This window comes from Neopelma chrysocephalum, unplaced genomic scaffold, assembly GCF_003984885.1.
Source record: "Neopelma chrysocephalum unplaced genomic scaffold, ASM398488v2 Primary Assembly neopelma1_116, whole genome shotgun sequence".
NCBI classification, from domain to species: domain Eukaryota; kingdom Metazoa; phylum Chordata; class Aves; order Passeriformes; family Pipridae; genus Neopelma; species Neopelma chrysocephalum.
In genome coordinates, this window is record NW_020897778.1 from 968,102 (window position 1) to 983,337 (window position 15,236).

The 15,236-nt window shown below is 44.5% G+C and overlaps 1 protein-coding gene across 7 annotated transcripts in view; it reads right to left on the reverse strand.

The window, feature by feature from the left end:
• DEPDC5 (DEP domain containing 5) overlaps nucleotides 1-15,236 on the reverse strand; it is a 48,957-nt gene that overhangs the window by 6,081 nt on the left and 27,640 nt on the right. For 4 of the 7 annotated variants that reach the window (XM_027696804.1, XM_027696802.1, XM_027696803.1 and 1 more), the window contains 12 exons: nucleotides 14,245-14,405; nucleotides 13,110-13,227; nucleotides 12,768-12,935; nucleotides 11,704-11,923; nucleotides 10,835-10,968; nucleotides 10,376-10,484; nucleotides 7,571-7,633; nucleotides 5,858-6,009; nucleotides 5,022-5,099; nucleotides 4,459-4,591; nucleotides 3,512-3,620; nucleotides 3,014-3,238 (listed from right to left, as the gene is read on the reverse strand). In XM_027696804.1, the coding sequence (XP_027552605.1) occupies nucleotides 3,014-3,238; nucleotides 3,512-3,620; nucleotides 4,459-4,591; nucleotides 5,022-5,099; nucleotides 5,858-6,009; nucleotides 7,571-7,633; nucleotides 10,376-10,484; nucleotides 10,835-10,968; nucleotides 11,704-11,923; nucleotides 12,768-12,935; nucleotides 13,110-13,227; nucleotides 14,245-14,405 (1,670 nt within the window). The remainder of the gene's footprint in view (nucleotides 1-3,013; nucleotides 3,239-3,511; nucleotides 3,621-4,458; nucleotides 4,592-5,021; nucleotides 5,100-5,857; nucleotides 6,010-7,570; nucleotides 7,634-10,375; nucleotides 10,485-10,834; nucleotides 10,969-11,703; nucleotides 11,924-12,767; nucleotides 12,936-13,109; nucleotides 13,228-14,244; nucleotides 14,406-15,236) is intronic. The other 3 variants (XM_027696807.1, XM_027696806.1, XM_027696805.1) reach the window with 2 other exon arrangements.

The following is a 15,236-nucleotide window of genomic DNA, read 5'->3' on the forward strand; positions in this document are numbered from 1 at the left end:
ATACATAATTTAACATTTCTATAGTGTTAAAAATGGACACAAAACAACGGGCTGCAAGGCCGCTATTGAAAAATGTTTGCCCTTTTTATTATTGCATGCACGGGGGATAGATGTTGTTATTTCTTGCTTAAGTAGAATATGTGCACTCTTTTATAGGGTCAGCTTTTAAAATTATCTTATAAATTAATGGCTTAACGGTGTTTAAAAAAAATTGAAGTTCTTCCTCAAAGTAGATGGAAAGTCCCCACCTTCACTTCTACTGCAAGTTAGCTGGAGACAGTTTTCAAGTTTATAAGGAAATCCTTTACATTGCTATTACTGCAGCTTAAACAGGAAAAAAAAAAAGAAAAACACGGTAAAAATGAAACAAAGTAATCCAGTTTTGTTTCATAAACAAGAGCCATTTCTGTCTTCAGGAAATGTATCATCTGCAATTTCTGAGCTGGTCTGGTATTGTCAGACAGACCAACACCTTGAGTTTCTTTCTCTGGCTCCTTTTCAGTGGGATATCACTGTGAGTGCAATGCTCGTGGTCAGAAGGTTATGGTGCCAATTTTGTAACAAAGTGTGTTGGAAAACATCATCCTGAAAGCTGTGAAGCCAAAGCAGCTCAGCCAGATAGGTGCTGGTCATTAGCCAAGGGGTCAGTGCTACCACCACAGCCCAGTGTGCCACACCAGCACGCTGTGAAGAATGAGCTCCCTGCTCCCTTAGACTGTTCCTTTTGCCAGACAGTGCAGACTCCCTGGTAGGGCTGGAGCTTCTCTCCACCTGGTCTGCAGCTGGAATTCACAGGCAAAGCAAGAGGAACACAGTCCAACCAGGTGAGCTAATCCAAAATACATTAAACACTGATGAGAAACATCCACGTGTCTGAATTCAGAAGCTTCAGATTAGAACCAATGTATTTTAAGAGAATAAACTCTGGCTTCCACAGATCAGATTTTAAGAGGACTCACCTGCTTCCCAATTGTCTTGTACTATTGAGTATTTAACTAATGGTTTACTAAGCAAATCGGGGAGGAGCAGGCAGGTTATTCTCCAGTCACAGACTCCGCTACACACATGACTACAATTGCTAGTGCATGCACTGCTACAAATCAAAAGGGACAAGATTAGGTGTATCACAGGTCAGACTTCCACTGGGAAGGGAAAGGGGGTAGTCACTGGGCCAGCGATTTGGGAATTGGGAGGGATAAAGATTTGAGAGATACACGGAGCTTGTTCCAGAGCTCCCAATGCTTGCATGCAATTTTATGTCACAGCCTGACATTTAGGGAAGGTGGGGAGGGGAAGAATTAAAAACCACAACCAAATCAAGACCAAGAGAGGAACAAATGAAGTCACGTGGACCAGGGGTCATCTGGGTTTAGTAAAGCTCCTTGCCTCAGATGAACTGGTGAAGTTTGGGTTTTTTTGAATACTGTTTAGAAGAGGGACAGCATAGAAATATCATTTAAGCCAGTTCCTTTTTAAGAAAAAACTTCCACGCTGGATTTTTCTACAAGAAACTATAATTCCTGGAATAACCAGACTGCATGTGAGCAATCTGAAAACATTTATCACTCATTCCAGGACTGCAAATTGGTTCAATAGCAGAATGGACATAATTCCAACTGCAAAGAAAAAGGAGAGCTACACAGGTGTGCAATAGGTGACATGCTGCAGGAATACACCCTTTTCCTGGCTAGTGTCAAAGGAAAGGTGGGAGGGCACTAAGGCACCTTCTTGCTCTGCTCATTTGCTGAGTCTCAGCCTTCTCACCTCAAAAAGAGGACAGACATAGGACTGTGGAGGGGTTTTCTTGGCTAAATAGCGAGTAAGAGATCAAACCACAAACAGGATCTGGCCCAAGTGCCTCCAGCCTCCACAATATTTCATGCCAGCCTACATTCAGGCTTCAGCTCTGGCCACAGAGCTAATGAGGTTGGATACCAGCCAAGGCAACAGATTTATCGTGTGACAGGGAAAATATCCTGCATATGTTGGCTTCAGGGAATTAACCATTAGTTCAGACTTCCTTTCCTTAATGCTTTCCCATTTCTGATGCTGTTCCTCTTCAAACAAGGCTTTCAGAAATACAATGATTACTGTGACTTCAGGTTTAAGAGATACTACACCAGCAGGAAGGCATTTCTCTTCAGAAGGTCAAATACACACAACAGCAGAACAGCAGAATTTTCTTTTTATCCTTAATTGCTAGGCCTTTAACAGATGCATCTAAATAAACCTGAAGTTGCAGTTCTATAGCAATGATTTTTCTCTTCATTTTAAACAGGGAAAGAGGAACAAAAGCAAGTGACTCAGGCTGGCCTGGAAATGCAACAAAAAGCTGACAAAGCAACACGGTCAGTCATGCAGCCAGTGTGTTTCACGGGCTGGTAGAGGCAGTCAGTGTTCTTCTCCACACATTATAGGACATTAGATACTAATAATGGTATCTTGTCCAGCAGCAAGATCTTCCTACTGCTTCCATACCACAGGGATCATTTGTAGCTGGGCTTCACAGACTTAGTATAAGGAGTCTGGCTCTGGTTCAGATTAGCTAAGAAAGCCTCCAGCACATCACAGAAAACTTCTAACACATCTGGATCTCACTGTGGTTTTTGCCACTAGGAAGCAATTAGACATGTAATTTTAAGAACAGTTTGGCTGCTCTGCTGTTCTCACAACTTATCCCTCCATGCTCATTGCAGGTTGTGAAGAGCCTCTCTGTTTCTGCAGGGAGACGAAGTATTTTCCTTTCTAAATTCTAGAGGTTCAGAAACATGAAATATTTTAAGAAATAGTTTTTATTGTACCCCGGTCCTCCACAGTAAAAGTTGCCTGCTCAGCCAGTGAAACACACCTCCAGCACATGAGAAAAGTCCACGTGAAAGACACATGTAAGGCCAGCATGAAATTTGCAGCTTTTCTGCTGGTCCACATGAGATCATCCCCTTGGCTGGCTGCTCTTCCCCTTGCAAACTATCCCCCTGAACTTCCCCAGCTGTCACCTGTGCTGTGCATCTACCTAAGAGTGCAGCTGCCTGGCTCCGTCCTCCGAAACTGCGGCTAAAGGAACTGTGCCTACTTGCATAGGAGGCGGGGCGGCTGGGCAGCCAGGGCAGGAAGAACGCCGGGATCTCCGAGTGCAGGAGCTCTTCTGCCACAAAGGCCACCTCAAACCACTTCCTCTGGAAGGCGGAGAAGTCGTCCATGGCAGCGGTGTGCCACATGGCAGGCTGCTGCATCCCCACTGCACAGGGCAAGGACAGCTGCAGTTAGACCAACACCAAGGGAGAGAGGGAGTTCTTGATGGAAAAGAGGCAGGAAAAAAATTACTTTATGTTTTCTGCCCTTTTTTTTTTTTTTTAAACCAAACAGGCTGAGTTTCTTAGACTCTCCTTAGATCAGTGGTTTTGGTTGCTCCCCAAACGCATTCCTGCTGCAGCACCCATAAGAATCAAGTAAATCCTAGAGATTATGCAAAGGGATAGTGAGGAAAGTCTTGTAATTACACAATGCTGACCTCGGTCTGGTTCTTTGTCCACAACAATCTTGTAAAAATAAAACCCATAAATAAAGGTTCGTAAAGCTTCTCCAGATGCATGGACGATCAGCTGCTCTTCCAGCATTTTCTGAACAAAAAGAGAGAGAACCAAGCAAACGTGATGAAAAAGAAGTCACTCTTCCAGTCACAGAAAGAGGTTGCTAGAGAACATTAGGAAATAATTTTCTTTCTCTTGACATCTTTTTGTCCAGCTACGTGCCTAAAGAGAACACCAGCAAAGTTAGCTCTTGGTATTCAGTAAATGTAACAGCAATTCCTTATCTCCCTGACAAATTGTGTTTGACCTTTCCACAGATGTCTGCCTTCCTCTCTTACCCTGCTCTGGTTTTATAGATGGATTTGTAGGAAGGTAGGAGGTTGGAAACATTCTAAGTTCTCTGTTAATTGAAATGGGATCTCAGCAGAGGAATGAACTCCAAAACATTTCCAACCTTCTGCCCCTGACACAGTTCAATACAGAAAAATCCCTTGATGAACACAAGCAACGTTCCTGCATAAAGTGTGTCTTCTTCAGGATCCATAACAGAGAGGTCATGTGCTGGTTTTCGTTAAAGTTCATTAACTAATGATCAAAGGGAAAACCAAAATCAAATCATGTAGTACCTCACAATTCCAACACAATGCAGAGTTCTGGATAACTACAAGCTAATTGGAGGTTATACACAGAACTGGTATCCTATAGAAGTGGAAAAAGATACTATGTATTACTACTGAAGGACACGTTGCTGTTTTGTGATAGGGCAACCAAAAAATGCCATCATCACCTCATTCTGTTTTCAATATGTATCAATAAGAGGATTTTAATAAGCAACAGAAATTATTGCTATGCTTTCTTCTGCAATTCTACTTTCTTCACAGAGTGAGGTATTTCTGGCCCTCCACATGCCCCTGGATAGTTCCCTTACCTGCATTATGTCAATGGCCATGGCCTGGTTTTGCACACCCTCCACATTATTGACCAGCCAGTGCACAACTTCTGCACTGATGAAGCAGTACGGGGAGAGGCCCTTCTGTTCTGAGAGCAGCTGGATCCCTGTGCTGAATCACAGCATGTCACACGTGTTAACACACAGTGATTGAGAGTTCTTTTAAGTACCAAAGACAAAAATCACTGCTGGGGGAAAAAAAACGGTGGGTGGGGGATAAAATACAGGACAAGAAATGCACAAGGCCCACACAGTGACGTATCTTTGGCTTCTGGTAACAAGATGAAGAGGTGACATTGACTTACTGAGAATTCCTGCTTTGATAAGATTCTGGGATTCTAATAATTGAAGTCTCTGCATCAATACTTGTACCTCAATTGCTATAAAATTCCTCATTAGGGAGACTGGAACTGAATAATAAAAGGAAGTTTAAAACTCTTCCCCAGCTGACATGGGGCTCTCCCCTTGGAGTGACTCCGTGCCTCATGTCCTCTGACAAAACATCTCAGCAGATGTAAAGCAGATTTATATTAAAAACTTACGTGGGGTGTTTCATGGCTTCGAGAATCTCTACCAAAGTGGAGGAGGAAGTCAGAGCACTTGTGGAACACTGCTGAGAGCTGTAAACAGAAGCACGTTCGAAAATGAGGGAAGCTTCCAGATTTGTTCAAATATGTACATTTAAGAGACATGCTTTCTCTTCTCAACAATGACTGCCACATTTATTTCCTTTTTCATATCAAGAAGGACAGCTAAAAGCATCAGTTTTCTATTTTCCCCCTGAGGCCACCAGGACACGGTTATAAGGACCTAATGCACACTGTACCACATGCAGCTGTACTCAGGAGCAACTGAGAGCAAACATTTGGAAGTTGGCTTTTTTTTTTTTTTTGCTGTAATATACAACCACAGGAAACAGGTGCTAATAAAATTTATTTTCAATATTGCTTCCTCCTCAGTGTCTCACTTCCAGGTCAGAACCTGTTGGATTTCATCAACCTGCTCAATCCAATTAGACCTGCAGGGCCCTCCCCCCTTTGCCAAACAGACAGAAGATGTCAATTCAGAGCCTGATTTTCTGCTAACAGATTTCAGAAATGGAATTTCTTCATTTCTTGAAGAATGAAGTTCCTCTTGTGGGTGGAGAAATCAGGCCTTGTGTTCATTTAATTCTGGAAAACTGGGTTGCAAGGCTTATTTTACTACCACTCTCTCTGCACGTGGAAATGCTGCAGTAAGGTCTTGTGACAAGTGCCTGCCAGCACTGACAGACAGCACAGCTTGTTCTCAGGTGCCTGTTTAAGGGCCCATTGCTTGACACCACAAAGGGGCTGTAACTGAGCAGCACTGCAGTTCAGCACTGCTGGGCTTTTCCTACCTGCCCTCTGCAGCTCCAGCTGTGCTGTATCCTGGATCTGCAGCATTCTGGGCACTTCCCAAGGTCTGGGTGCTGCCCCTGTCAGGCACCTGCCCCGTGGTTATCAACGTGTTGCCGTCTGAGGCTGCAGGAACTGACTGATCTATAGAGACCTGGGAGGAGTAAACACAGCAACATCTTCATGAAATGCATGATGTAATCCATTTCCCCCCTCCCCACATCATCTGTACTTCAGCTCAAGTTAGTTAACAGCAGGCAATACTATAAGGAAGCACAAGCATATGCAGAAAGGATAAATACAGTCTTATTTTTGTCATCACTACAGAGTTCCTGACAAACAAGAAATTCAAACCCCAATAAAGATGAGGATCACCAGCCCAGCAACAACTGTGTTGAGAACCACTGTCAAACCAACACCACCAGTCCCAACCTGACATTTTCAACCGTGAATAACTGTGATTATTCCACACAGTGGACAGAACAGGGCACTTAATCACTAGGGTAAGTAGTAAGCATTTAGCAAAAACAGTTTCAACTCTAACTCTCAAAAATATGCAAATGTATCACACAGAATTCATGTTTCATAATGCACAAAAAAATCAGCTCCTCTTCTCTCCTTTCTCAGGGCAGTGTGAGCAGGCTGGTTGGCACCCACCCACACCTCTGTCGCCAAGACAACAGGAACACTTTCCTCCCGCAGGAACACTCACACCATTCCAATGGTAGACTGAATAGTTCACAAAATTAACATAAAATCGTTTCAGAGAGAACATGAATGCTGAAGGACTCAGCAAAGTACAGGCTGTAATTGCCATCTGTCATTAACACGGCTGGTTCAGGAAAGGCACATTATATAAAAGCTCGAGAGGTGGGGGAGAGAACACGAACAGCAGAGTAACTCCAAGTCAGGCTGGTGTAAATATGAGGACTGCTCTGCTGTGATGAATCCACAGCACACACACAGCTCAAAATCACAAAGCTGGGAGCTTGACTTAGGCCTGTCAGCCAAGAGTCCTTTATTTATGCCATTTCTCACATCCCAAAGATCTCTAACTCTGCAATGGCAGATTTTTTTTTAGGCAGCCAAAACCAGCAGATGTTCCATCCAACATGGACCCCACAGTCCCCACAGCCAGCTAAAGCCACTCTCCCTCCTCAGAGCCACTTCAACCAGCAGCATTTTCTATGGACACACTGTGTTATTCTAATCCCTAACTGGTGTTAAGTGTACAAACAAGTTCTGTCACAACTCTTTGAAGCCAAGATCACATCAATATTTTCAGCCCTCAGCTGTTTAAGAATCCAAGGGCACAATTTGCCACGGATCTCCCCAGAGCCACCAGTCAAACAAACACCACAGAAGAAATTTAGCCAAGAACTAGATGAGGGAGCTGTTGCCATTTTGTTCCGTGAGGGAACATAGAAAACAAGCACTTACTGAAAAACAAAAACAGAAGCTTTAGTAGTTGCCATGACAGTACTGCAAAGGACAGTGAGACAGGGCACAGGAACATCCAAAGCACAGCACAAACACTGAATGATGGAAGGAAATAGTTGCATCTGCCACTTTGTCCTGCTAATGCTGCACATCTCCCTCTCAACGAGCAGATCTGCAAAGTAACACAGGTTCCCCACACGGCAAGCTCAGGACACAAATGCTCTCCATCACCTCAGTCCAAAGCCAGAGATGACACGAACCCATTCAAAACTAACCTGGGAGTAGAAGGTTGAAGCTGTTCGTGGGCTGCGAACAAAATCCATAAAGAAGGCCCCATCCTGAAGGCATCAGAGGAAGGAGGCCCATTAATGGCAACAGCAACAAGGAGTTGAAGAAAAGCAAATACAAAGTTGTGCAAGTATGAAATGACCACAGAGAGAAAGTATGAGGAGAATGCAAACCCCAGACCCAGAATGTCAGATGCAGCAGAATGCAGAGCATCAGGAGTTCTGACACACATGCCATTACTCTCTCTCTCTCTAACAAGACATTGCTCTCCCTTAGCACAGATGCTTTTCCAAAATTTTAGAAAAGCCTATTGATCAGAAGCCAATTGAAACTACAGCCTTCCCTCCATACTTCACAGGAGAAAGACTTGAGCTCTGAAGTATGTGGGTTTCCACCCCAAATGCAAAGCTGAATAATGATACAGAAACCTGTACAACTACAGGTGTAACGACAGGGACAGGTTATTTTTTTTTTCAGTCTGTTAGTCATTCAAATGATAAAGAGGGAGAGGCAAAGAAGCCCTTTTCAGGAAGCACACTCTTCCTCGTAAATGCAGGTCTGGTATGGTGCAAAGGAAAGGGAAGAAAAACTCATCACAAAGATCCTTCCAACACTGTGTTTAATACCTCATGCAAAATTAAACAGATGCTGCCTGTGCTATGTTCCCACCTACTTGCAACCCCTGGGTGAATTTATTCCCAGCTGCTATTCCAAGATGTGTCAAGATTCTCTTATCACATAAGACAATGCAGTGAAACCAACTAGATCTTCATTCCTTATTTGCAATTCTTTATTCTGTTCCCTAGGCAAAATATTTCTGTCTAGTCTGCAGTTAAAATGCTGCTTACCTTGGTACGTCCATATAAAACATTTTCTGGAAAGAATCAATACCAGGGTTACATGGCTGGCAATTTACACAGTGCCAAGCACCCTGGATCCACAAGGGCAAAGACCTCCCAAACAGATCACGCATCAAGAGCACTCACTGTGTTAAAATCATACTGTGTTGCCCAGTAACTGGCTGAAGTGACTTGCCAATTCTACTCTGGAACAGAGTAAAGGTGGAGTCAGTGGCTCAGTTTTGGTCTGGAATAGCTCCAGCACTGAATAGCATCCTAGAAAAGCACTTGCTCCCTTGGCTGCTGGCAAAACACAGCTGTGACCATTTGTCAGTACTTTGGCTCTAAGTCTGCAGACAGCCAAGAGACCTCCTAAAGGGCTGGGGCACCAGGCACACACTTGCTGATGTTCCCATGTGAGCACAGAGTTCCCTGACGTGGCTACCTGTCCACTGGCACCTTTCCAACAGGCGTGAGCCATCAGTTTGGAGATCCCAATTGCTTATCTCCCAGTCCCTACGTGTAAATATTTACAGGAGTGTTTACTACTGTGGTGTGAAAGGCCCTCAATGGATACACACTCTTCCAGAGTCTCCGGTCAGCCTTCTAGAGAGGCTTTGGAATATAGTAACTTTTAACATTACTCAAGATGGCATTTGCTGGTAGCACAAAGTCTGTTAATTTGTTCCCAACACACCACTGTGCCATTGCTATGGAAGCCAATTTTGCCTTTTTCCCCTCAGAAGCAGACACAACATTCTTCTCTCCTGTGTCCTACGTGGAATTTTCACCAGCTTTACTGACAGAAAGAGACAATTAGGATTTCTGTTTACAAAGAAGGAGGCTGATTTTTCAAAATGGTAAAAGAGGAGAGTGCAAAGCCTGAACTATGATCTGGAAGTTTGCAAAAATGCCTCAGGTCAGGTTCTGCACCTACTTTTTCAGGTCTAGTACAACCTGCTCCAGACTCATCTGTGTTCTCAAAGCACTCTAATTCTACAAATAGGTGTCTCTTACAAACATGATCACTGCTACTCCATCACTTCATCTATCAATACCCAGATCTCCAGAATAACACAAGGCTTGTCCCTGCTGGTGGCAGAAAGCTGTGGATGTTGAAACATTAGACACTAAAAGAAAAATACTGGAAGAGGTGCTTGATAGTGGTTAATCTGAGAAGCTTTTCTCTGCAATATTTCAACTTTTGAACCCAAATACAGATTACACTTAAGTCCTGTATCTTTAAGCTCCTTGTTACTTCTGTTGAAAGACCTGCACGCCAGAACACAGAAAAAAACCCAAATATTTCTGTTTGGACTTGGAGGCAGAGTTCCTGCTCTCCTGGCACTCACAGGACACTTGAGAAGAAAGGCTGAGGAGTAGCACAGTCTTTTCTTAAAGTGTCTGAAGAAAGCTCCAGGAAGATAATTTTCCCCTGCCTGGAGTCCAGTCAGTGAAGGAATGACATCTGAATCACTTCTAAGGAACACGTCCTCTCCTCTGAGCAGAGGCAAGAGACTCAAGTTCCCGCTGTTAAAATTCCACTCAAGCTTCACACAGTCACGGTCTAGAGCTTGATTTTGCTCTCCAAGACACACACAGATGCAGACAGGACTGTACTGCTCAATCTAACAGTCCAACCCAACTGAAATGAAATGTGCTACTGGAAAAGGAAAGGGACTAATTAGCAAATAGCACTTAAATCCTCAAAACACACTGAGATAACATTCCAGGGATTCCATATCACTGTCACAGTTACAGAACTGAAGGAAGGTTGTGCTCCAACTTCTTCTTATGCCCTTGCACACAAAGGCCAGGACAGGACCAGCCCTTGCTGGATTAGAGGGTAAGATGTGGCATGATGTAGCCATGTGCTTAGAAAAAAAAATCTTCAATTATTTGAGAAATTCTTATGTAAAGATGGTAGCTAAAGAAAGACCAGAAAGTCTTTACCTTACGAGGGCTGTCCATATAGGTGGGTGTGATGGCAATGCTCCCACTCTCCGAGGGCTGCCCAGAGCTCTTCCCAGAAAGCATTGCTGCTTGCTGTTCCCCCAGAGTCCTGAAATAGAAGGAAGGAATCCAGAGTTTATTCAAACATATTCTGTGTCAGCTTCCACCTGAGGGCAACTGCTGCAGAGGGGCACTGCTGTATTTTCAGACATTTGCCTTCCCACACTGAGGCACGGAGTCAATCCAACATCCCATAAGTACCTTTTACCCCACATAACAACACAGACCCTTGAACTCACTCAGTTTTGTTATGCATGTGCAACACTAACTTAGCACTATAAATATTAAATCTCTTGTGCATTTAACATGAGGCAGAGTTCCCCAACTCTGCTTTAGCCAGCCCAAGTGGAATATGTAGGAAGGATGTTCTAGTGCTCTTCACAGTCTGTAGAGACTCACTTCTGACTGGCTTCCATCTGCAGCAGAGCTGAGAGTGCTGAGGTTCCTTTCTTCCCAATGGGAGGTCCAGACTGCTCCAGAGAGTGGGTGGGAATTGGACCAGCAATCTGCAAGCCTTTCATAGCAGATCCTTTCTAATAAAGAAAAAATCAGAAGCACAGACTTAGTCAAGCTATGCTTAACTAGTAAGCAAGAACACAACCTCACGTCAGCAGGCCTTTATTAAGTACACATTTAGTGTGTGAACTGGAAAAAAATTTGATCCACACTAACCAGTTTCTCATCATCCTCTTGAAACCACTGTTCACCAGGAATTCACCCATATGGTTCTGTTTTCCCAATCCTTTTCCTAAGTCTGCAGCACAGAGCCAAGCCAGTCAGAAGTTCCCAGCTAAACTACCTCAGAGATCCCTTTTGCCAGTTATCTGCATCCCAAGGTGCAGTAACATTCTCAGGCTGACCATCCTGCAGCACAAAGCACGGCACCTTTGCAGTGAGGTGGCATCAGACTTGTGGTAAGAGAAGACCCACGAAGACAAAAATAGAGCAGCAAGAGGCCAAGGCCTGGATGGCTCTGCTGTGCAGTTCTCTGAGTGAGAGCTGTTCTGAGTCTGGTTCCAGCCACAGCAGCGTGGGATACCCGTGCCAGGTAAATATAACTAGTTCAAGAAGAGAAAGGTGTTAACAAGCACAAACTATCTAAAACCAGACACAGCACAGCCTTCAACTCTGCCCTGTGTGTATGGATCACCCACGGACACAGGCCATGGACCCCCAGCCTGCCTGGGGTCAGCTCAGGTCTCTGCCAACGCTCCATGAGGTGACTCAAACCCGGCTGCAGTCTCTGACCCCACCAGGCGCTGACTCACCCGGATCATCCTGTCGGATCGATGGCGGCGCCGGATGCGGTTCAGCCCCTCCACGAAGCGGATGAATCCGTCCAGGAGCTGCCACTCCTCCTCGTCGGAGCGGGGCCTGTCCCCGTACACGTCGCAGTGCGCCTCGCCCTCCACGATGCGCTTCGTGGCGCTGATGCAGGCGGGCAGCAGCAGGAACCGCGTCCTCCAGAACTTCAGGGACTCGATCAGGCTGAAGAAATATGGAATGCAGGACAGTTCAGCAGTTTTCCAGGAAGGATTTTACATGATCTAAAACACACCTGTACCTGCTGGGCATTCCAGAGAGCACAGGGACCGTGTCACTCTGCTACCCCTGAGCCGGAACAAGCAGGTGGGCAAAGGAAGGCTCAGCAATACAAATGTCAGTGGGAACTATTAAAACACTGATATGCAGAAAACAAGACCATTGTAGCATAGAGATATATTTTCTTTCCTGCAAAAGAGAGGATACAAAGGCTTTCTCTCTAAAAATAAGCAAGTAAAAAGGAATTTCAAAGGTACACATTAGTGTAGGAGGCATTTTGACTGAGACCTGAAAAGACAACAAAGACTGGTTTTGTGGAGAGAAGATATCAAAAAGGCTATTGATGCTAGTGGAGATATTTCACATTTCTAATAAGCACTGTGCTCTGTAGCTTAGGAGTAGGACTGCAGTCAAGCCTAGTACTCAAGCAAACCTCCAGCAGCTTCAAAATACATGGAAGTTTTGAGTCAGATCCAGAAATGAGTAAGAAGCCAAGAAAAGCATCTGTGTGGTACAAAATGCCATCATATTTCTTTGCATTTGGAAGAAAAAAAAAATTCATGCTGAATTTTGTGATCAAGACTCGGTATCAAAGATCAGATAATGCATCAGCAACAGAGTGAGGTTCCTACAAGGCAACAGCTGCTACCACCAGACAGTGAAAGCAGGCCAGATTTTCTCCCTGGAATACTGAGCATTTGTGGGCCGAACTTGCTGATGAAATTTTAGGTCAGAAAGGAAAAGAGGCAATTAGGACACAGAACAGTCTGGATGGAGAAAGAGATCTCACCTGAAATCCTCTGAGCCAGCAGAGCAGATATACTGATCCAAGTAATTCCACTTGTACTCTTCTAGTCTCTCATGGGAAAATTCTACCCAGCAAGAGACAAATTCAGAGTCAGAGTGTGAGGGGCACAAGCTGTAGGTGTAGTTTATCTGAGCAGATTCGTATGGATACCTAAAAGATCAAACACAAACGTTAATCTCAGTATTATCAATACAAGTGCTGCTCTTTCTTCTCCTAGAGAGAAAGAAGGTTCTACAGTATGTTCTTTCAAGCAAGCACAGACAGCTGGAAAAGAATGTTCATCTGAATATTGGCAGCAAACTGCTCAAGCAGAGAGATACTCACTTGGGTAGGTACCGAGTCACAGTGATGATTTTGTCTTTCAAGGTGACCTTGTGGAAAGTACGGCCCATACTCAGCCAGTACTGATCTTCCTCCTCAGCTCGATTTCTTGATACAAGACCTAGTTGTGAAAGGCAAACCCCTTTCAGCTTATTGCAGTAGTCAGATTTTAACAACAAATTGTGCCTATGGACTCCAGAATTGGAGTCCAGAATTGGGCTTCTGAATGCAGGACAAACTAAAATCCATCTTTCAGGCCACATTTTCAGGAAACACTTGTACAACGAGCCTTTTCTTCTTACAGTTCAGGTTTGTTGGTACCACAACCAAAGAGGAGCATTAGGGATTCATACACCTCCCACATGGAAGCTCTCTAGTCAGAGCCACCAAAGAACAGCCCCAGTGAAGTGTTGAGCATCTGATGTGATGGGAAAGCTGGGATCCACTTTCACTTCCTCCCTGTGCCTTATTCCTGGAACTAATCACTTAAGCTTGACAACGTAAAGAGCCTTGCTGCTCATTCCCAAAACAGAGATTAACAATGTATCCCATTAACGTGTATTCCCTGCTCTAAGAACACTGTGTCATGCTGACTTGCCAAGGGAATATCCAGAAAAAAAAAAAAATCAGAAGTCAAACAGCGAGTCAGATTCTCTCCAAGGAGTATGATACTCCCTTAACCCACCCCAGTCCTCTGGGACCTAACTCAGTTTAGCTGACTCATGGTTTCAGGACAATGAAGCTTTGCCTTGGACCTAGTGTTAGAAAACTGCCTCCAGATACACACATGTGGAAGGTCTGTCTTCTTCCAGATATGTGCTCTGCAGTCACCATGTGACTTGTGTTTAGGAGGTATTCACCCAAAGAACACTGAAGCATTGTTCTTTGGGTTCACCATCATGAATATGAGGCCCGTTTCTTAATAAAGTTAAAAAATCCTGCACCTGTCCCTTCACGGTGCAGCCTTTGTGCTGCCCCAGGCAAGGCTCTCTCCCTGCAGAGACTTCATGGAACATCAAGGAACAACAACAAAAAAACAAAACAGAGGGCTTCGCTGAGCACCTGTGCCTAATTCAAGGTAACTGGGACCGGCAGCAGGAATGACAAAAGAGGGAATTGTCAGTTGTGGGTCACTCACCTCGGCTGTAGAGGGGACTGCTGCTCAGGGGGGGTGGCACGGCTGGGGCCGGTTTCTGTGGCTTGGGTTGCACAATAATTTGATAGCCTTGCATGAGGCGCTGACAAATAAACTCCTCAAACACCTGCTGGGCTGTCATCTGCACTCCTTCCTCATCCCTCCTGGACACAAAGGGCAAGCAGACCACAATAAGGAAGCTGACACACACCTATTCTTAGCTCTGTGCTTCCCAGCTGAGGGTCTGTGCCCGTGCAGGGCCGTGCTCAGTGCCTGGGAACACCTGCCTGTGGGAGCAGGGGGGAAAACAGGCACCTTTGGAAATCAGCTGTCTGATTCCCCAGAGATGAGTTTTCCAGCACTTTGCAGACAGTCTCAGGGCAGTTTTTGTCCATGTTCAGCAGAGCTCAGAACTGCCAGTGGGCAGCAATGCTCCAGCCTCTTCCACAGTGGGAAGCGAGAGCAGAGAGGGATTAAAGACACATCACTGTGGCATCTTATTACAACTCCTTCTGCTCTGAACTTCACCTTCCCGCTGCAAAGGGATATTTGATATTCCTTTTAGGTGTTTCTTCATCAGTCCTGCTACTCCCTGTGTATTATTTCAATCATCCTGACTAATATTTTTGTTTTGTGCCCATAAAGCAGCAACATGAACAGGTCTTTTGATGCCTTACAAGCTGTGGAAAGTCTGAAAAATGATGAAGATGATGAAAAAGCTTCAGTAAAAAAACCAAACCAACTCTATTAAAGAATAGTTACCACAGACCTCTGAGACAAGCTGAGAAGTTCTATTTATCCTACCAGCACTGTTTTCCAGCAAGATTCTTTAAACTAAATATCCTTGAGAGTGAGGATAAGCATCTTAAACACTGCGTGTCCACGTGCATTTGCTCATTTAGTGTTTCCAAAACACTTGCTGGAAAATACATTAACAAAGATGACAGCTTGAGGTTGGGTATTCTGACTGAATACAACAACAAAAAAGAGATGTA